Here is a 21,817-nt window from a genome sequence, read left to right on the forward strand (position 1 = left end):
GGGGTAAGATGAATTTTGTTTAACAAAAGTAAAAAATGTTCATATATTTTGCCAATTTTGTTAGATTTACTCCGTTTCAGTCTCCGTTTCTATCACTACGAATCTCGGCCTGACTTCTTGTTTTCATCACGTGACCGGGCTGTTTCCGTGTCAGTGCTGTGAGCCGTGACAGCTGTAATCCTCCAGACAAGCGTGAATAGAAACCGATACTGATCAGGTAGCGAGGACGTTTTTCCCGTGTCGTGAACAAGGTTGTCGGGACTGTGATAAAATAACTTTTTTGACTGACTTAATCATTTTTTGTTCCACCTGTAGTCTGTGATTGAAATGCTTCCATCCTCCTGTGACACCTTTGTGGCTCTGCCTCCTTCCTCTGAGGGACAGCGCGTCATTTTTGGGAAAAACTCGGACAGACCCTGCGATGAAGTCCAAGAGGTTGTGTATTTTGCTGCCAGAGACCATGCGCCAGGGGAGAAGGTTGAGGTAGGTGATGACTGCTCCTGGTTGAGTTGGACTCTTCATAACTTTTTTTAATCTCATGTATCTCACTTTTTTTTTAAGTGCACATACATACAGATCGAGCAAGTCGCCCACACCTATGCAGTGGTGCTGAGCAAGCCGGCTTGGATGTGGGGGGCTGAGATGGGTGCGAATGAACATCAAGTGTGCATTGGGAATGAGGCAGTGTGGGGCAGAGAGAGCGCTGATGGGGACGAGGCTCTGCTAGGAATGGACCTTGTCAGGTAAAATAGATGATCTGTTCAGCTCCATGTTAGATGCTTAAACTCTACAGAGCCGTGCAAACATATGTAGCTGTATTCTCTAAACTTTTTATTTTTTTCTTATGTAGAAAATGGGATTATTGTGTGTCATGATTATGCACAAACTGGTGTGTGATTGTGAAGAAGAAGGAAAAGGGACCAGTTTTAACTTTTCTTTTACAAAATAAATAAATACATTTAAAAAAAAAATCTGCAAATTGTGACATGCTTTTCTCTCCCACCTGAGCTGTGGATCCCTGCAGCTCCTTCAAGGTTACCATGAATGGTTCCTTGTCTGATCAATACCTTACTCATGCTTTCAGTTTAGGCAGATGGTCATACCTTGACGGGTGTTCACTTTTTTTTGCCACACCCGTCCTGTTTTGTTAGAGGACGGATTACTCACATTCCTCTGCAATGATTGAAATGTGATGAAATTTGCAGCTAACACCCCATAGGGAAATTAAAATGACCATTGACCATCAAACATTACTGTACCTGTATCTTATTCTAGGGGTTCTAATTATTTCTAATCATGTTTGTCAACAGAAAACAATAGAAGATTAATGTGTCATTCTGATATTCCACAGACTTGGTCTTGAGCGAGCCGACACGGCTGAGAACGCCGTCGACGTTATCGCCGGCCTGTTGGAGAAGTACGGTCAGGGAGGCCCGTGTATGGAGGATCAATGTGGCTTCACCTACCACAACAGCTTCCTCATCTCAGACCGAAAAGAGGCGTGGCTGCTGGAAACCTCCGGGAGGCACTGGGCGGCAGAGAGAGTGGAAGGTGATCACAGAACAGAAAAAAAAACGAGCTCGGCAATGAAGGGAATGGGTTTAAGTTGCTGTGCGCTCTGAGACTCACCATGGGTCTGCAACACCTTCAGACAAAAGTTTTCAGACCCCCTAAGCTTTTTCACCATTGCTAATTTTACAACCACAAATTAAACTCTAATGTCCTTTTTGTTAAGATGTTGAGTGGCTCTGTTGTAAAAAAAATATATAGGTTTTTGGCCAAAATGCAAAATCATCTCCATACATCACACACACCAGTCAGTGCAACATTTGTGGTGGCAGCATCATGCTGTGGGGATGCGATACCTTATCAGGGACATGGGAGCCTGTAAGAGCAGACATGAAAATGGATTTTGCTAAATACAGAGCAGTCCTGGAAAGAAACTTACAAAACAATTGAGTCTGGGTTGAAGATTAATTTTCCCGCCGGCTGGCAACTCTAAAGCTACAACCAGAGCTACAAATAATGGCTCGGATTATACCCTAACCTAAAATTGTCTAGTCAAAGCCTGGGCCTAAATACAATTCAGAATCGGTGGTAAGACCTAAAAAAACTAGGGCTATTTTGCAAAGAAGAAGGTTTTAAACATTTTAGTGTACAAATCTGGTGGAGACATACCCCGAAAGCCTTGCAGGTGCAATTGCAGTGAAAGGTGGCTCTACAAAGTACTGACCCAAAACTGTCAGAATTCAAATGCACAACTTACAGATTTGAATTTGTTGAAAAAAGGAAATCATGTACCCCTTTTCTTTCCACTTCATATGTATGCATTACTTTGGTTGATCTATCACATAAAATCCCATTAGAATACTATTAAGTATGTGGTTGTTACATATAAAAGGGGGTCCCTTTGCAAGTTAACACATAAATAAACTGCATATTGTTAGGATAAGGATTTATAAAGGCTTAATAAGATTTTTTCAAGATTTAAGAGCTGTATTTATCTGAAACATATTTACCGTTTACCAATACAGTGTTGCTACTTTACCCAAACCTGGAACATCCTAAATGTACCTTCAGCTGTGCAACTCTCCATGCAGTTATCTCTGTCGTGGCACATCAGCTACTGGAGACTATATTTTTTGCCCCGTTTCCAGGTGGCCATCGGAACATCTCCAACCAGTACGGAATAACAACGAAGATCGACAAGGAGCATCCAGAGATGAGGGAATATGCTCGAAGCAAAGGCTGGTGGGACGGGAAGTCGGAGTTCAACTTTGCCACGGTCTACTCCTTTCTTACCACAGCCAGAATCGAGTCTGCTGGGACTCGGTACTGTGAGGGGAAGAGCTTGTTGGAAAAGAGAAATGGTTGGTTTTCTCAGACGTCTGCAAAGCTGACAGGAAAAAAAGGTGGAACCCTTCACAGCTTCTTCATGTCTGTATTGTTTTCTCCACCCTCAAGGTCATATTACCGCAGAGGCAATGATGGATATTCTGCGAGATAAAGAGAGCGGCATCAACATGGAGGGCATGTTCCTTACAACGGGAAGCATGGTGTCCGTGGTACCCACGGATCCGGCCCTGCCGGGCGTTCACTATTTCACCGCAACTCCAGACCCCGAGAGGTGCCGCGCCGCAGCCCGTCGGGCCCTCTGTTCACGGGCAACAAGCGCAGCTACAGATTTACTCTGTCCTCCCTTCGTTTGACAGGTCTGTTTTCAAGCCGTTCGTGTTTGTTGAGAACGCCCACGAGCTGAAGGAGACGACCTCCCCCAGCTTTGGTCCTGATGATCCGGTGAAGAAGAAACCCCGCTTCCAGAGCAAACCGGACCGCAAACATCCGCTGTTTGTCAAGCATAAGCTGATCGCCGCCATCATCGAATCTTACAAGGTTTACCAGCCTAAGGCCACAAAGTGCACTGACCTGATCCTTTACCATGGAGAGGTTTTGCTGTTAATGCATCCTTTTGCTTTCAGGACAGAGGAGAGAAGATCACACAAGGTCTGAGGCAGCTTGAGAAAGAGACGATGACAGAGATGGAGAAGATTCTTGAAGTGGGCGTGAGACAGCCCGATCTGCTGGTGAACCTGTTCAACGGCTCTGTCCAGAAGGAGCTGAGTGTTTACAGCAAAGCTTGAGATGATGGAGAAGGGCAGCGAGACTACAGTGTGTTTCCTGACGTGCTGCCTTGGAGTCAGGCTTAATTACCAACATGTCAATAGGATGAACCAGGAAGCACTTGGAGAAATCATTGCACAGAACTGTAAATTAATCCTGCATTATAGAAAAAAAAAAAATCCTTTTATTAACTGTAGACAATAACAGTATGTATAATTAAAGTTTTGAAAGTTTATTGCATCGCAGATGTGCGGCATTTGGCAGAACACTACAGATTGAAAAGTTTATTAAAAGGATTTATAAACAACTTGCAGCAATAAATTTCATAAAACATCTTGAGAATAGACAATTATTTGCTTTTTATTCAAAGTAATCAAAAAAGCAGCACTAATCTGTAACAAAATTCATGTAACGGGCGATTAGTCTAGATGCGCATTTTCAAGTCAACACAGCAGACCCTTTTTCTACATAGCAACTATTATCATGGGTTGACTGTTTGGATATATTCATCGTCTCTGTGGGTCTTCAGCTGTAAATCAATCCAGGTTTTCATCTGACGTTCAATCACAAACATGGACCAGGAGCTGCACGTTTCCCTCAAGAACAAATATATGAACCCAGCACAGATATGTGCTGGAAAACATATGGGAGCTTACCGCATGAATATGTGCCTGGAAAACGCGTTTATGCTCGACAACGTTCACGCTAAACGAGTAAAGAGAAAAATCACATGACCGGTATTATGTTGTTCAAAATTGTGAGGCGTTCAGTACATTCAGTAATGCAAACAGGTCCAGTTTCTGACTATTTTAACTCAAAAACATTTTTTCTAGAGCTGGCCATTTTTCAAGATACCCGTAACGATACCAGTAAAATGTAACCCTTCCAACCAACAAGGCTTTTGTCATGACATCCTGCAAAGCAACAATATCCATGCTTTCTTTTTTTTTTTTTTTTAAATCGCTGTCAAATAAAAATAAAATAAAAAATACTTAACATATAATCTTATCTTCCTTGTATTCCCTTTAGGACAGGCTTCAGCAGCCTGTATGATTAATTTTAGGCCTTGCTTCTTCTAAACCTAGAGTAAAAAAAACAAAAAAAAAAAAACATGCCCTGCCATAAAAACAAACTAAAAAATACATTTATAAACACATAAAAAAAACATTTTAAACTAAAGAATCTCCAGCTTTTAATTAAAATTTTAAGTTTTAGAACATAAACACCCAATTTTTACAAAAACGGGTTGGGCAGTCCGATTTACGAACGATGATCGGTCGCTTAAAAATAAAATAAAGCGCTTAATTTCCAACCAAATGTGAGAACAGGACTGGAAAGAAAACAAACCTTAAGTATCATACTGCTGTGGAAATTGAATGGAAATGTTCGAAAAACCTCTAAAAAAAAACAAAATGTCCTTTTTTAAATTGCCTTTTTGTTCATTTTAATGCCACTTTTTTTATTTTAAGTTAAGAAGAGCCACTTTAGAGGGCCGTAGGACCTATAAGTGGCTCTGGAGCTGCAGCTGTAGGACCCTTGTTGCACTAGTTTCAACAAAAAAACAAATAAATACATTCAGCAGATAGGTAGCATTTTTCCTCCTACAACAACATCTTGTTTTGTCTCCCCACTCACACAGACGTAAAACATATCCTACGACTGCATGAAAATATACTTATTTTGGAGTTTTTTGTAACTCTAAAATAAGTATACTATATATGTTTTTCCCAATGATCCCTTCCCGTAAAGGAAAAACTCCTCAGTCCGTTGGTTCTTCCCACACAACCAAGGTTAACTGAAGTAATTACAGTGCATGCACGTTCGGTTTCACCTCCAAATAAATGGTTCTGATTGCCTGGCTCAAGGGTTTACTGAACATGCGGGATCATCTCAAAGCATATTCATCTGTATTGAGTCACAGTTAAACAAGGCAGCTGAAATGTCACATTTCAGAAATCTTAGAACACCTAAGGTGGTTAAAAAAATAATACATATTCCCTTTTCTCCACAAAACAGAAAAAATAATAATAAATCACAGTAGGTTGCTGCTCAGCTGGTGTTAAATGTTGCATAACAAGCCTCAGGGAGAGCTGCATTGTACAGTGCGGGAACCAAGCAGACGTTCCTGCCTGAACCGAAATGTGTCCCTTTGGGAATAAAATCGCAGTCGGCTTTGATGCTGTTGGTTTTACGAAGCAAAGTAGTAATGAAGCTGACTGTCTTCGAAGCTGTACTCCTGCTTGATGTGCTGCAGCACGCCGCCCTGCTGCAGCCGCATCCCGTAGAGGACCGCCTCGCCGCGGTCCTGCGCCAAGCCCACCTGCTGCAGCCAGTCCACCAGCTCGGAGCCGCGAAAACAGTCCCGCCTGGTCATCACCCCACACCTGCAAGGCAATGAAGCTTTTAGCTGCAGGGGATGCTGCACAAACACACCAGAAACACTGTCCCAGAGTTAATATTTAGGGAATATATTTACAGATGTTAGCGGATGTCAGAAACATAGACCAGTGAGCACATTTGTTCAAGAGGGCGGCTTTGGGTAAACCGGCCTGCTCTCACCTTCTCTTTTTAACAATGTCATGAAAACACTGCTGTTTGTGGTATTTGGTGAACTGAAGGCAGGTCATCTTGACGTCATCTGGTAAATCAGCCTCTGGTTCCGCCTCTCTCTTCTTCTTAAACCAGTGATTGTATAACCTGAACAGCAGTTTAAAGAATAAATAAAGTAAATGTAAACTATGAAGGGGCACATAATGCATGGTACAGTCAGAAGTTTACATACACACGCATATTTGGCAATAGTATTGTATTATTAATTGTGAACCTTTATAAATGATTTGATCTGTTCTTTTTTGGGGGCGGATAGTATTACTGCAATCGTTTCTGTAAATAAAGTCTGCTCAAATTTATATTTCTTTTGAAGTTCCTTTCAACCACTCAGTTTTAAAATTGTACAAACTGAATCAAATACATAAAAGCCCTGCTAATATTTAGATAAATGTCTTAGAGCAAGTAATAAAACAAAAAGAAACTCTAAGCAGCCATCAACGCACTTCTGGCTTAATTCTGGCAGGATATTAGACCACTCTACCTATTTGATGTGTGTTTGGTGTTGAAGACGGATTTCCACACAAGTCTCCTCATTCAGGGCAGATCTAACATCTAAGTAAAGCATGTTTTTTTGTTGTTGTTTTTTTTTTTTTTAAATCTAGAGCTCCTTTGTCCTCCTGTCCAATGTTGCCCTGGGCATCCGCCCATATCAAAATCACCTGCCATTACCCTCTAACATAGAAAGGACTCCTGGATCAATGTATGCTTCTCTGCTGTTTTGTGTCTCTGCTCCGTCTCCTCTGACCCCGGTCTGTCGAGGCAGATGACCGTTCACACTGAGCCAGGTTCTGCTGGAGGTTTTCCTCCCAGTTTAAGGGGACTTTTCCTCTCCACCGTCGCTTCATGCTTGCTCAGTATGACGGATTGCTGCAAAGCCATGGACAATGCAGACGACTGTCCACTGTGGCTCTATACGCTCTTTCAGGAGGAGCGAATGCTGCTTGTCGAGACTTGATGCAACCTGCTGGGTCTCCTTAGATTTGAAACCTTTTGACAAGTCTTCATGATTTGATTAAATTTGACTTTGGAAAGTACCTTGAGATGACATGTGTTGTGAATTGCCGTTATATAAAAAATAAATAAAATAAATGTCATTGAATGTCCTGGAACCACCTAAAGTCTGGCCTATCATCAACAGGAAGATGCTGAAGCTCCAGTGTTACTGTTCGCAGTGAAGCCAGAATTATATCAGCAGAAGCTAGAAGAGAGGCAACCAACACTGAAGCACCTGCTTCAAATTCAGCACCTGCTTCAAATTCAGCACCTTCAGACTCCACTAGCTGCATAGAGACCCTTGTGTTGAGATTAAGTTTTTTTTGTTCACAATTACAAGAAAAATGTTTGGAGAGGTCAAGCTAACACTTTGAAACCAAAACCCTTGTACCAACTGTGTAGTAAGGCAGTGGCAGCATCATGCTGATGGTCCATTTAGCTAGCTGTGGTCAAGGTGCATCGCACAAAAGAGGAGCATTACTTTATACGTTTCCAACTTCATCCCAAATCAGCAGCATTGCAATTGAAACCAGGAGACAGAATAAGTTGCTCTAACTGGACAATGATCCAGAACCGCTTTTAGACTGGATAAAACCCGCCGATATTAAGCTTCCTAAAGCGACCAAGATGTGAACCCATTAAAAACTTAAAGAAAATGCTTAAAGGGCCAATTCTATGCCATGAAACTGGCCTATTTGAATAAGCTCTATCACTCCTGATAAAAACAGCGGTTTAATATCATTGTGGATGACTACAAAAATCATTTGGTTTCTTTCCAACTTTTTAAGAGTCACTTCATCAAATATCAGTGGGGGAAGTGTATTTATGTTAGTCTGTATAAATAATTTTGACCCTGTGTGGCATCACAGTTGTATGCCCAATTCTTGTTTTTTAAAACTCAGTGCAGGGATATTTTGTAAAATCAATCTAACCTGATTAAAGCGCACTATAAATAAAGTCGTAAAAGTCTGAAGTTAAGACATTCCTGCTGAATAGGAGTGTAGGCACATAAAAATAATAATCATGCTTCATCACATTACCTCTTCAATGGCAGTAAAATGAAATGCTTGTCCAGCCCAAAGAGGGCAAAGGATATAAATCCCTGTGAACCAGAAGAAGAAACATTATTTCAGCACTTCTGTGTGAGAGTAAATCTACATGATTTGCAGACTTCTTTATTAATTAGACTGACCTGTCCGTAGTTGGCTATAGCACAGAAGAACTGAAGCTCCAAGTAGAGTCTCCCGTGAAGGTGGTTGTAAAGCAGCCAGAGACAGCTGGAGAAGTTCTGTTGTCAGAAGAGAGTGTTTCAGCAGTGAACACTCAAGGAAAATTACCTCATGGTCACTCTTAAGCATGGTGGAGGATCTGTGATGCTTTGGGCCCTGAAACCTTATAAGCATGCATGGCATCAAGAGCCATTTGAAATACCAGATTTTTAAATAACTGCACTGAAAATGCGGTTCTAATTGAGTCTTATAACAGAATAGGGATGAAAAAAATCCAACTTCTTCCAAGGCCATTTCTATCTCCAGACCTAAATCCTACAGAAAGTCTGCGGGCTGAAGGGAAGGACACGTAAGCAAGGACCCAGGATGATCTCGAGTGATTGTGTAAACAGGAATGATCAAAGGTCCTTTGTGGTCAAACAGTGTGAAAGGTTATAGGAGGAGACCAAGTGCTGTCCTAATCGCAAGAAAGAGTTTTACAAGGTATTATCAGGAGGGGAAACTATAATTATGTCATTAGTGGTTTAGCTAAAAACAACAATTCCTTAAGGTCGAAAACATGGTTTTACTTTTGTATTCGTCTGAACAGAGCTGGAAATCGCACATTTATAAGACTGGTTTGTGATGATGGTGGTGCTCGACTCACAGCCAGGAGGAAGACAGTCAGGAGCAGACACAGGAGCACATGGCGGACCACTTGTCTGTCTGCAACCTCTTGGAGCTCATCCATTTCAGCAAGGAGGCAGTCTGTTGACTCGCAGCCATGTTCACACTGACCTGAAGAGGGCAGCAGCAGAACAGAAAATGAACAAACCACTCATAAAAGGAAGGACTTTGCTGCACCAAATGGGCCTTCACCATCCATAAAATACAAAAATGTCTATTCCAACCCTTCTCTAATAAGATTTAGGTCTGAAACGCCCCCACTGTGGGGTTGCAGTGTGTTCAAAATATTAACCTAAGAAAGAATCGGTTCGTTATCAGTGGCATACCTGAGAGTGAGGCTGGGGTGTTGTTCACATTTGTGCTGATGATCATGTCAGGCATGGGCGCGGCTGGGGCACAGGCACATCTGAGACAATCTGATAGAGCAACCAAAAATTAAAAGGGCCCTTTTAATATTTAATTACACTTCATGTCTGTATTATTAACAATAGACAGCGCTAACAGTATTCACAGAATACACAGCAACCCAACATCTGTGGTTTTCTGTTTGACAGCCTGACATTAAAATAAAACCATACTGATTCGATAAAAAATATAAAATAAAACCACTTTACAACAACACTTTGTTACTTTTGATTTGATTCCTTATATTATTGCTGTGAACCTGTGATCAGCTAGAAGGAACCCACAGAAACAATACATCCAACAAATGGTTTTATCGCTTTCCTATCTGGAATGTTTTTTTATTAGGATAGTGTACGACAAACCAACACAACATGGTGCATAATTGTGAAGTGGAAGTAAAAGGATACGCACTTTGCAAAAAGATTTTTTGTAAAAATCTGAAAAGAGTGGTGTGCATTTGTACTCAGCACCATGATTTTTTAAACCACATTTTGATACATTTCTAGCTGCAAGTAGTTTAGGGTTTATCTTGACTAGCTTTCTGTATATCTTTGGGACTTGACTCTGCTTTAAACTTCTCCATAACTTCAACACTGACCTGTCTGCTGTGTTCCCTGGTCCTCATCATTCTGTTTGTTCAATAATGTTACCTAACACAACTGTGTGGCCTTTATATCAATATTGAGATTAAGTTACACTCAGTAGCACTCTATAGCAATATGAGGTGAATTATGAAGGCTGCAGTACATTGTGTTGAGCTGAACATATTTTCACATTATTATTTCTAAAACAATCCAGAAAACCCCTTCTACTACACAATTATGTCCTATTTGTATTGATCTTCACGTAAAAATCCATTATTATTAAAATACACAAATATTTGTGGTTCTTTCATGATAAGATAAGTGAGAATTTTAAGAGAGCAACAGTCGCAAGGCACTGTAAAAATGCGGTTGGACATGATCAGGCGCTCAGAGGGGAAATAATCTTATGATACTGCTAGAAAATGACTCACCATTTCTGTTTTTTTTTTCTTTTACTAAGTAGTTTTTTTTAACATAAGTTTAAATGAAAGACAAGGGCGATCATAACACATAAAGCCATTTACACCAGTTTGCTAACAGCGGCTTGTAGATGCATCTTAATCCGCATTACAGATTTTTACCTTTATCGCTGGTACTCACTAGCGTTTTAATAACCAACTTTGGATATGGATAAAAGTAAGGCTGCATGCTATTAGAAAAACATGTCATTACAATGTTATTGTTGAATATTACTGATTGAGATTGACCAACATAATACATGGCACCCAAAGATCATGGACTACCAAGTGTTGCATCCATGCAATTCTTTCTGATTGTAATGCTGCACACAATGATAAGGCCATGATGACTGAGATTCAACATCACGTGCAGCTCTACTGAAATATATCTTAACATTAATATAAACTAGTTACTGACTGCTAACCTGCAATCATCCATTGTAGCTGCTATAAATAAACGAAAAGGCAAAATTATGAAACAGCATTGGGCGGAAATGAACAGGCAAGCTTTTTGTTGCATTTGTTACATAATTTTCTTTCCATTTATGGTATAAGAACCGTTTACGCACTTTCAGTCATGTTAGTTGATTTCACTGCTGCTAAAGTGGTAATAAAAAGTATCTATTCAACCACTTGAATAACGATTTGTAAAAAACAAAACAAATTTAAAACATTTTACAGTAGAAAGTACCTCCTTCTCTTTCTGTGTTTTCTGCCTCTATGAGAGTGCGAGTATCTGGTTCGACCTCGGTCACATGATCCTGCGCAGCTTCGGATGAAGAGTTTCCTTCTTGATTTTGTTCATCTTGCACCCAACTTCCTCTGCTGAGACACACCAAAGAGCCTCCTCCCAGGAGTATGCTGAAGCTGACCACTACCGTGGTGCTGATTATCTAACAAAAACACACAGAGTCAATATTTGGAGCTTTTGGAAATATTGCTAGGGATTAAAAAGACAATGACATTATACTTCCTCTGTTTTGTTGTACCTGTAGCTTGCCGTAGAAGAATGAGAAATCGATAGCGTCAGACTGTTTTTCGCCAAACATGAGCAAAACAGAGGTTACCAAACACGGGATCCTGTAAAACATGTTCGTTCACATAATGAAAATGTCAAACAGAAACTGCTTAGCAACGCTGCCATAAAACATAGACCTGTGGCGCTGATCCACATTAACAACCAGTGGGAGGATTAGCATGGAGGACCAGAACAAGAGAACAACATGAAGACCTTAAAGCTATAATTGGTAATCCTGTTCAGAAACACTTTTTGTTACACTAGGTAAAATCGTCCTTCCATCCTGAAAGTAGCCAATACATGATGTATTCAGAAAATAAAAATTAAAAATCTGTGAGAGCTGCCCTTTGGGCCGAAGGGCAGGGATTGATCAGAGTTTTGGTCCTGCCCTCTTCCCCTCTGTCGCTCAAGTGCCGGGGGTATCGCCCTATCTATCGGTCGTCCCACATGGCATCATTCTGATGCGCTCATTTAACGCCAATGTGCACGTTCCTAGCTAGTTTCTGCTTGCTGGATATGCATGCGCACTTCTAGTGTTTATGTATCCGGTTAGCTTAGCGGTTAGCTTCAGTATTAGCCTTCATTGTAGCTCCGCTGCTCTCACCGTGTACTTTGAACGTGGCTCAGAGTTGCAAGAATAAAACTGCGTACAAGTTTGTGAAAAGAAGAAGGCCTCAGTACAAAGAATTAGGACCAGAGTGGATTTGGGAAAAAAAAAAAAAAGTTTCCATGCGATCCCCTCTGAAGAGAGAAAGAGCAATGCAAGACGGTCTTGTGCATGCACAGTTATTCAAAAGGGACTTTCTATACATTATACTTATGTATAGAACATTAAAATACATAATTTTATCTTCGATGACTTAGACAATTTAGATGAACATTTTTATTTTTGCCAGATGTTATCCATAATTTTTCTCGGCTTTTGAGTTTCTGTAAAATACATTTAGGTTAGTTTCCTTTAAATAGCACAGATTAAATAGTGGCTGAGAAAACATAAGCTTGTACAATCATCTTTGGTAAAACAGATACATGACATAATTTCAGATATACACTGAATTAAATTTCACTGTAAATCAGAAATAACTCACCCCCATCCCGCGATCACCACTGCGCCTGTTGCTCCTCCCAGGTCTTCATACTTTTTAATGAGCACAATCGAGAGTGCTATTAATCCTAAAAAAAAATCAAAGACATTTCCATTACAGAACTGACAATCAAATAAAAATTTTGGAGCAGAATTAACTCCGCATAATATGGATGAATGTGGGTTTACCTGGCCAAAGAAAACTGCTATAGAGTGAAGTGGAGAGCAGTGTAAAAGTGAAGACTTGTGCAATGAAGTTGTCTTTCCTCACCACAAAGTTCCACAGAATCATCCCAACGCAGCTCAAAAGCTATAAAACCACAGCACCAAACACACAGTTAAAGGCTTTGCTGATGAGAAGGGACTTACAGCTACAGTTCTGTAGTTGTTTTATTTCAGAGGGAATTATAATTAAAACTAAGACTGCTTACCTGTGCCAAGAACAGGTTGACTGTCAACATATGAGGTAGCCTCTTATACTTTTTACTTAAAAACATGACAGCAACTGTCCACAGCTGGGGGGAAAAAACATTTTAAATTAAGTTATACAACAATATACTTTTGCACAGATGTTAAACTCTTAAAATCATTGGCTGTTGAACTAAAAATAAATGCACTTTTGAAAATTTGGGAAGGTTTTGACAAAATGTACAAAAACCGGATAAGTCTCAATGATATGACATGAATAAATCCCGGCCCTTACTTTGCTCTTCAGAGCAGATAAGGAATTTTGAAATGCCTGTTTGAGGCACATAAAGACCCTTTAGTGTAAAAACGGAAGACACCGCCTTACTTGAAGCTTTTTACATTTATCTTGGTGATGTAAATAAATTATCCATCTTGAACAGCACGCCAGAGCAATATTGAAAAAAGGAAACATGCCCTTTCAGTGGCAAATGACAATGGTAAATGCAGAACCTGAGGCGTTTATCTTTCATCACTGACAGGGCTAAAATAAAGTTCCTTAAAAGGGGCACTGAAAGTGAGAATGAGGAAGCACGTCTGAGTCAGTGGCAACTCTTCCTCTGAACAGCTGAGCCTTCCAATGACAGATGGTTTAGTCTTTTAAAAGACTAAAAAAAAAGTTTTTATAAATATCCATCACTTCTTTTAAAAAGGAAGCTACTGTCTGTGGGTGAACGAGAGAAATGTACTCCAAAACAGAGTAAACTAGGTCTACGTATCCAGCCGACATTAACTGGCTAGCTTAAGATACGATCTTCCAGGAAAAACTAAAAACAAAAGAGACTAAGGAACTAGTCTGGTGAAAAACAAGTTGTGAAAGGCGAGTCTGTGCATGTTACGCCGTGACTTACCAGAGCCACTAAGCTTACTATGCTCATATTAAAGCTGACATTCTCCAGGGAGTTCATCAAACACTGGGGATCCATCAAGTGGATGGTAAGTAGCCAGGCCGAGACGTACATTATGGGAGCTGAGAGAAAAGTGCTGATCACCATCCCTGAGGCCACCTGTCACAGCGAAACACATGTTCAGAAAAGCATAAAGAGGAAAACTACCAAGCAAATAGGACAGCTGAAGTGCTGTTCATACAGTGAGCGACTCACAACTTCTAGTTCTGCGTTATAGTAAACGGCATAGATGGCCACGCTTGGTGCGGTGGGGAAGACTCCGTAAAGAAAGGCATAATCTGAGAGGCTGGAGTGGTTCGTAGTATTGCTGGCCGTATCCAAAAGATCCACCATGTCTTTACAGATCAGGGGCATCACCAGCCTAGAAGTCCAAAAGGAGGAGATGAAACAGTTAAAAGTGCAACGAGGTGGAACTAAAATACTTACATAAACTAGCTGATAAGATGCTATGTGCTCCTGAGACCGCAACATGAAATTTTGCAACGACTTGTGGTCCGAGAAAGGCCTGAGTCATCTAAACCATTCGCACAAAACAACATGTTGGGAGCACTTCGCTTCACTCGCCCTCTAACACCATGCATCACCGTAATGGTAATAGCAAAGCATTAGTGGTCTAGAATGCCCATAAAGTGCAATTAAACTCCACTCACAGTTTTGCTGTAATAAGCAAAATCAGCGTCACAACCGTGGATCTGGTCAGCCTCCTCAGCTGGCCCACCATGGTCAGACCCAGGTAGAACAAAGCTGCTCCACCGAAAGAGTTGGCCAAGCCGTCTATGAACTCAGCCATGAAAGCGGGGATTCTCTGGTTCAGGGCAAAGTGGGCGATGATGCCTACGATGACCATGAACACAATGGGGTTCTTTAGGACCTGCAGGATCACGTGTCCCACGATCAGCAGTTTTCTCTGCTGGTGGTTTCCCTGGTTCTTCCACTTTTGGATCTCGCACAGGGCAAAGCCGATGGGATTCAGGAGCATAAGGGACACGGGTGCAACCAGGTAGATGTACTGGAGGTACTCTGGGTATGTGCTTTGGTAGAGGGCTTCAACTGTGGATAGAGATGAAGGCAAATGGGTCAAAGAAATCAGGTAAATCTTGTTAATACTTTATATTATATTTTACTCTAAAAGGTTTACAGAACTAATTCTGGACACATGCAAATAGCAGTAAAGATATAGATGTTATATCATAACAAAATAAAGTTATGAACAATACTCAACTGTACAGATCTGCCTAGGCAGAAAGAAAATCAATATTGTACAAATTAATTACACAAACCAATGACTCTTAAAGTGGAGGGTAGGGATGCCCAATCCAAGGAAAGAATCGATAAATGCATTTTTAAAATGAGTTGGTATAGGACTTATTGAATAAATGTAATTCCCCAATACATTTTGCTGGTGTATGGTTTGGGGTTTTATCCAAGCCACAATTTGCAGAGCCAGTTTTTAACTTACAGACCTGCTAGCAAAACTGTATTATAATATTGTCCATCCACATTAGTTCATCAATTTAAGAGACTGTGTTGGCTGCTGAGGCTTCCTATTGGTATGATCAAATCATCTGCATAGAAAGCAACTAATAAAGCATCCTGAATGTCACTGTGTGTTATGTTGGTAAACAATCACACCACTGAAGACAATATAATACTGATGGATTCCAGTTTTTTAATGCACTGTAGAAATATTGAGCTTTAAAAAACATATACCTTTATTTTATTAAATTCAGTGTAGTATTAGATTCAAGATGCTGAATCTGTAAATGCTCATTCCTAAATGACCTGCAGGGTGTTGCTGACAAAAGAACGACAAAAAACAGCCATGATCTGCATTTTCCTACTGGAGAGCATATGGAATAACTGGGGGAAAATGAATGAAAAACTAAATAAATAGGATTTATGTCGGAGAAATAAACAACCCCTCGCTCAATCTATTGTACTAACCTCCGTTTCAAAATTCACATTTTGTCCCCTTCTCAGCTTTCTGCCCACCAACGGTTCTTACCGATAAAACTGATAAAAATCATGAGGGCACATAATGCAGTCCTCTCATGTTAGAACAGTTAATAATTCAGAAGTTTTTCATGAAACCTAGATGTCATCTGGGCATGAAGCAGATCAAAAGCTCTGGTGTGGTTTTAGAAAGTTACCAGAACAACAAAAGAAACAGAAGTGTCACTGACAGCGACACAAACGGCCATTGTATGGAAATCTTGCCGCGGCTTTGAATCTGAATTGCAAATAGGTTCATCCTGCCCCGACTGTTAAACTGAGTCACAACATGGCCAACAAGGGACACATATCTTACGTTTGTTTCCCCCCGTCACGTAAACATTAATGGTTTCATATATTGCATTAGATTAAACCTAAGTTATTTCACCTAAGGATGCAGGTTGTTGTTGAAATTACACCTGCAGTGACGGTTAGAGGTTCATGCACACCCATCGATGGCATGAATATCTTTGCTTCAGGGCATCTGAATCACAATGCCCTGAACAATTTGAACTTCTCATTATGTAACGTCTGGCTGGAAAGTTAAAAAAAAAAAAAAAAAAAAAAAGCTGTTGATTTGATGGAAACTAGCTCTCCGTCTTCATTATTCCAGCCATTTTACGCGACGCACCCGAACAACTGGCAGCCAGACAAACCCTAAGCATGACGCTGCCACCACCAAGGCGTCTAGCTGGTCAGTCTAGGCAGCAGCAAATTTCTGATGCGAATGACGGTTCATTCTAATCGGTTTTCTTTCTAAGGCGACAGTTCGGGTCAGAATGCTGCAACCTGAACATGATTTAGTGTTACAAAAAGGCAAATAATCCTGAAAAGGACATACAACATGGTTTTGGACTGGAAAAGTTGAAAATCAAAATCCTCCTGACTTCAACTCTATTGAAAACATACAGAATATGATTAAATGTTCAGTCATGTAGTGAAGCCAACCGATCCATACAAACTTTTTTTTATTTTAAAAAAAGGGCCATTCAAATAAATTCAACATTTTAATAATATTTTGGGCTTTTGGAAAACTTTAGTTGAAGTAGATGTTTAGTGGCTGAGATGCTAAACATCACAAAGAGTGGCGGTGACATTGTGATGAAGGGAAAAAAAAGAAGAAAACTGGGAAAATATGGGTCATATAACCAATACAATCATTGCAAAATTCACCAAAACTGGATGAATTAGAAATTTTCCTGATAGCATGCAGACAACCCAAACTATTTATTATAAAGAAGAGAAGTCCACAATTATGTCAGAATCCTGCAGATAGCTACAACAGAAATGTGTTTCTCTGTGAACTGATAAGGGACATGTTTTAAAATATTAGTGTATTCACAATTGTGTGTGTGGCTTAAAAGAAATAACCTTCAAGCACGACTGGAATTTGCAACAGAGCACAGGGACAAGCTGAATGCCTTCAGATGAAAAATGCCTGTTCAGACTACACAAAGGTTTTAGTTACTCGGCCACAACAATAGAGTATCTTAGAAGCAGTCATTAAGAGGCTTTTAAATGTAAAACCCACTGTTCTGACTGCCAGGCACAGTGGTGGAAGGGTCATGCTGAGGGGTTATGTTTGCACTACGTCCAAATTCTTTAACTTCTCCTTAAATTGACACCCAGGTAACTGGAAGTTAATGGCAAAGAGGGTTTCTTTTAACAAAGGGAAATGTGTGTCAAGAAATCTATTTTTTGTACAACAAACATTGACGTTGCTCCATGTTTAAATGGCTCAACTCTGAAATAGGAGCAATTCAAACGTATCTTTGAACGTCCCAACTAATGTAGGGCGTAGACTTACAGACACTTACCTATTGGGTAGCCCAAAGCAAAGTCGTTGCTTTGAGTTGCAAATATAGAGAAGAGACCGGCCTTGCTGTAGCGTCCGTCAGGACTGGACACGATCAGAGTGAGGACGCAGACGATGCAAAATACAGACACCTTGGCGATGAGGATGCCCCACAGGAAGGGCCAGATGACGTTCCCGAAGTCCAGCAGCACCATGTTCTTAAACAGCAGCGCAGGCAGGGCGAACTTTGACACAAAGTTGCCCAACCCTTTGGCCTGAGTGGAGGTGATGATGTTGGCCCTCCCTGCGATGTATCCGCACAGGATGATCCCAAAGCACTCCAGGAGGGCAGGTAGGAGCCTGTCTATGGACATGGTGGAGGGCACAGCAGGTGGGCCAGGGCTGGGGCTCCCCTCCACGCCGTGGGAGAAGCTGAAGCCGCCTGCTGCTGTCTCCATCCTGCCGGTGACGGACGGCCCGTGTCGTCTGCTAAGGCTGATCTGAGGTCATGCTACTGTGGAGTGGGTCACCCGATTAGCGCTGAGTGACACTGAAGGCGGAAGGCGGAGATAATGAGGCAGCTGTCAACTTCTCATTCAACCTGAAGCTGCCTTGTGACCAAAGAAAAGCTCGCATTTTAAGGAATGCCTCGACTTTTCACCCTGATGCCAACAAATAAAGCGACATGTTAGATAATGTAGCCGATTTAAGCTTGTGCGTCTTTAAAAATACACGCTCCCTTACCGATGTGACAGCGACTTTGCCCTCTTAGGTCCCCCATGTGTCGGTATAGTTCACCAGGAGGAGCCGTTCACCAGGAGTTATAAACGCCAGCTAACCGCCAGCTAGCGTTTACTTGGAGGAACAAAAACATAAAACGGAGCTAAAGTTGCATTAATCTTCAGTAAAGTGTTGTAAAAGAGTTAAACTACCGTGTTTACGTACCCTGCTACATACGGAGTCACTGGTCGACGTCACTGCCTGCGCTTTTCATAATATCTGATTTGTCAACACGGTCTGACCAATCATGTTTCGTAGAGAGGGGGGAAGGGGCGGGGCTACACTGGCTCCGCCTCCGAAGCGTTATCACACTTGGTTATAACAGCTGCGATAGCATGGAATGGGAAAAACACAGTTATAAATAAACGACTCTTACGTTACGTTTTATTTACGTTTTATTTAAAATTCGCCACACAATAGATCCTGGAATAGATCCACTTTTTTTTGTTTTGTTTTGGGGGAGACATGAATATGTCTCTGCAAGTGCAAGACAAAAAATAAATAAATAAAAATAACAATGTTTTTATTTTTGCCTTTTTAAAACAAAAGCCATTGACCATACCTGGTTAAATGCATCCACTGGGTGCCTTAACACGTGATTTCCCCCAGTTTTCAACATGGTCTGAAGAAGAGGAAGACGATAGGAAGAGGCCTCAGAGAAGAATGTGGAAGAAATAGCAGAATGGGCAGAGGAAGGTTTGTGGTAGAGAGAAAATATGCAGACCAGTACCAACTTCACAAAATGAATCAAATCTGTCCAACAGACAAATATTTTTTTTCAAGACCATGTCATCTCTAATGTGTGTTTCTTCCACACGCTCTCACTGCATTTCTGTTACAGTCAGCAGCTCTTAGCTCTTTTCTTTTCTACCTGAGAGAGGCTGGAACTGACGCTGCAGGTCCAGCCTCTCTCAGCGTCACTCCATGGTGTATCACATGGTTAATTGGCTTCTAATGTAGATTTTATACCTGAGCTGTGTGTTTTATTAACTATTTACATGTTTGGACCGGGCTACAGTGGTGCAATTATTGCGTCCTTGTCACAAGAAGGTCCTGTGTTTGACTGGATTTGGTACTGGTCTACTTGATTCAGTTCTACACAGGTGGTTTTCCATTGCAACTGAGTACCACGCCAATGTGGGCACATTAACATAGCAAGGCGGCACAGAGAGTCCGACACGTAACACTTTTCATCAGCCGGCAAGCACAACAATGTCTAGACCTCTGCATTGGACCACAGTGTTGATTTTGGAGGCTTGCATCTTTGTTCAGTATTTAATATACTGGTAGCTGTTGTGTGTTCTTTTATAAATGCCAGATCTGATTCCTGTTTTGGGCTCCATCTGAATACATCTTTTGGGTAAGGACTCTTTAGCCAAAGCGGAAGTGCGTCAGCCTGTATACTTCCTCTCACAGCTAATTAAGCATAGGAACCTCGCAATGCCCCCTACCGGCGCCAAGACGGCATCAGGAATCCCAAAATCCTTTGTGTGACATGACATATAAGCACAGCCCACCTCATGGAAATTAATTAAAATGTCCGGAGAGAAGAGAGCTTGCACTTTGTCGTTTATTTTTGCAAGGCTATAGGCCTGGATTTGATTAGAATCATCCATGTACATTTCTGTCACGTGATGACTGAAACTGGCACAGCTCCTCTCCTTCCCACCATAGAGTTCTTACTGATGACCCCATGAAAGGTCAAGGATCAGGAGCTAGGAGCTTTAATTAGACGTTTTTGGATGGAGCCTTGGAGTTGCTCCTGTGATGCAAACAGCGACACAGGAGCGACTTCATCTCCTCGCAAATCAGCAACCGAAAGCCTTCTGAAATCGTGTCTTTGGGCCAATGCACTTGGCAGAGACTTGACACAGAAACTGTGAGATATATAATCCTTTTTATGAGCATCTGTGCCAAATGTTATGAGCCTTTTAGGGACCACCCTGTTGTTGCTAAAAATACAATTTAAAGCCTGTCAAACCGTGGTGTTTATGGTCATAGATTTTGTGTCTTAATGACAAGTTGCTGTCAACAAAGTGCCAAGCGATCCAAAAAACTGGTTGGAATTTGGTTCCTTGCTGAGTTGTCTGTTACATATATGAAGTCATCAAGCAGCTTTTTCTGCTAGATGACTCTTAGGTCAGAGATCAGGAGTTTTAAACACATTCAAAGAGACAAATAAATAACTAAATTGCATGTATGAAGTGAATAATAGCTTGGGACTTCCACAAAGCAGTGTGGCTGAGTCACTTTGCATACTATGAATAGACTCTATGCCACACAGCCTCGATGTATGAAGGAATTATTTAAATGTGGAAAGACCTTGCCATTTCACACATAATGTAACCTTTGTGAACCTTGGTTAACAATAATCACATTTAACCTAATACATGTCAACGATATCTGAGAAGATAATCATAAAACACAGCAGGGCCGGTTAACAGGAGCCACATGCATTTTATTTTATTTTATTCCAGAGCTTTTCCCATTACAAGAACATTATAATGCTGGATGTGGTGAAAACACAAGCAAACAGAAAACTACAACGTAAAAGAGGAATAAACATCAGGAGAGATGGAGAAAAACACAACCATGTGTTCTGTTCTGGAGGCTGCCACTAGATGGCAGAATAATACAGAGAGATGAAGATCAACAGCCCAAAGCTGCAATGAATAAAAAAATTATAATTACATGCAAGATCACCTTTGCCTCCTTCTGCTTGTTACTGTTGTCTGACACTGTGCAAACTTTGTATTTCCTCACAAATTGAACGCATGTTCCAGAATATTAGAAAGTTGACTCTGTTTTTTCACTTGTTAAATGGGAAGTACCTATACAGGTCAGCAGTCTTCCCCATAATTGTGCAAGACTGTTACGTGATGATAACAGAATTTTTTTGAGATGTGCAATGAATGGATATATTATAATAAGAAGTTTCTTTTTCTGAGCTGAAATACTGTCATAAATGAACTTTATTTCAGTGGAGTTCAGACCTATTGAGCTGCACCTGTATGTAATTACGCAACATGAGATAAATGGTTGATTCAAGCTAAAAGGTCCTTGTCAAAGAGAAGCAAAGTTGAGCTGATTTCAAAGTCCTTTTAGGTGGACACAGTCTTTATCAGTAGCTGATTGTTGACATGTGATCTGATCAAACAAAAACTAAAGCACTTTAATGGAACCTCTCGTAGCTTTTCCTGTCTCATCCT

General features: G+C 40.9%; 2 protein-coding genes across 2 annotated transcripts; one reads left to right on the forward strand and one right to left on the reverse strand.

The window, feature by feature from the left end:
• Positions 1-127: 127 nt before the first annotated feature.
• On the forward strand, positions 128-3,956 carry scrn3 (secernin 3). Its single transcript, XM_036139320.1, has 8 exons — positions 128-217; positions 316-483; positions 562-743; positions 1,352-1,551; positions 2,658-2,870; positions 2,965-3,127; positions 3,213-3,393; positions 3,480-3,956. Exons 2-8 carry the CDS (start codon positions 328-330, stop codon positions 3,639-3,641), a joined length of 1,257 nt encoding a protein of 418 aa, XP_035995213.1. The 5' UTR covers positions 128-217; positions 316-327; the 3' UTR covers positions 3,642-3,956.
• gpr155a (G protein-coupled receptor 155a) lies at positions 3,838-18,828 on the reverse strand. The gene is made up of 16 exons (XM_012851963.3): positions 18,573-18,828; positions 17,851-18,490; positions 14,692-15,091; positions 14,237-14,402; positions 13,985-14,140; positions 13,100-13,183; positions 12,858-12,978; positions 12,673-12,757; positions 11,556-11,646; positions 11,258-11,459; positions 9,446-9,535; positions 9,100-9,230; positions 8,417-8,512; positions 8,265-8,326; positions 6,181-6,318; positions 3,838-6,005 (listed from the first exon to the last, which is right to left on the reverse strand). Exons 2-16 carry the CDS (start codon positions 18,284-18,286, stop codon positions 5,810-5,812), a joined length of 2,454 nt encoding a protein of 817 aa, XP_012707417.2. The 5' UTR covers positions 18,287-18,490; positions 18,573-18,828; the 3' UTR covers positions 3,838-5,809.
• Between the last annotated feature and the right edge of the window lie 2,989 nt (positions 18,829-21,817).

The sequence above is a fragment of the Fundulus heteroclitus genome, chromosome 7 (genome assembly GCF_011125445.2).
Source record: "Fundulus heteroclitus isolate FHET01 chromosome 7, MU-UCD_Fhet_4.1, whole genome shotgun sequence".
NCBI classification, from domain to species: domain Eukaryota; kingdom Metazoa; phylum Chordata; class Actinopteri; order Cyprinodontiformes; family Fundulidae; genus Fundulus; species Fundulus heteroclitus.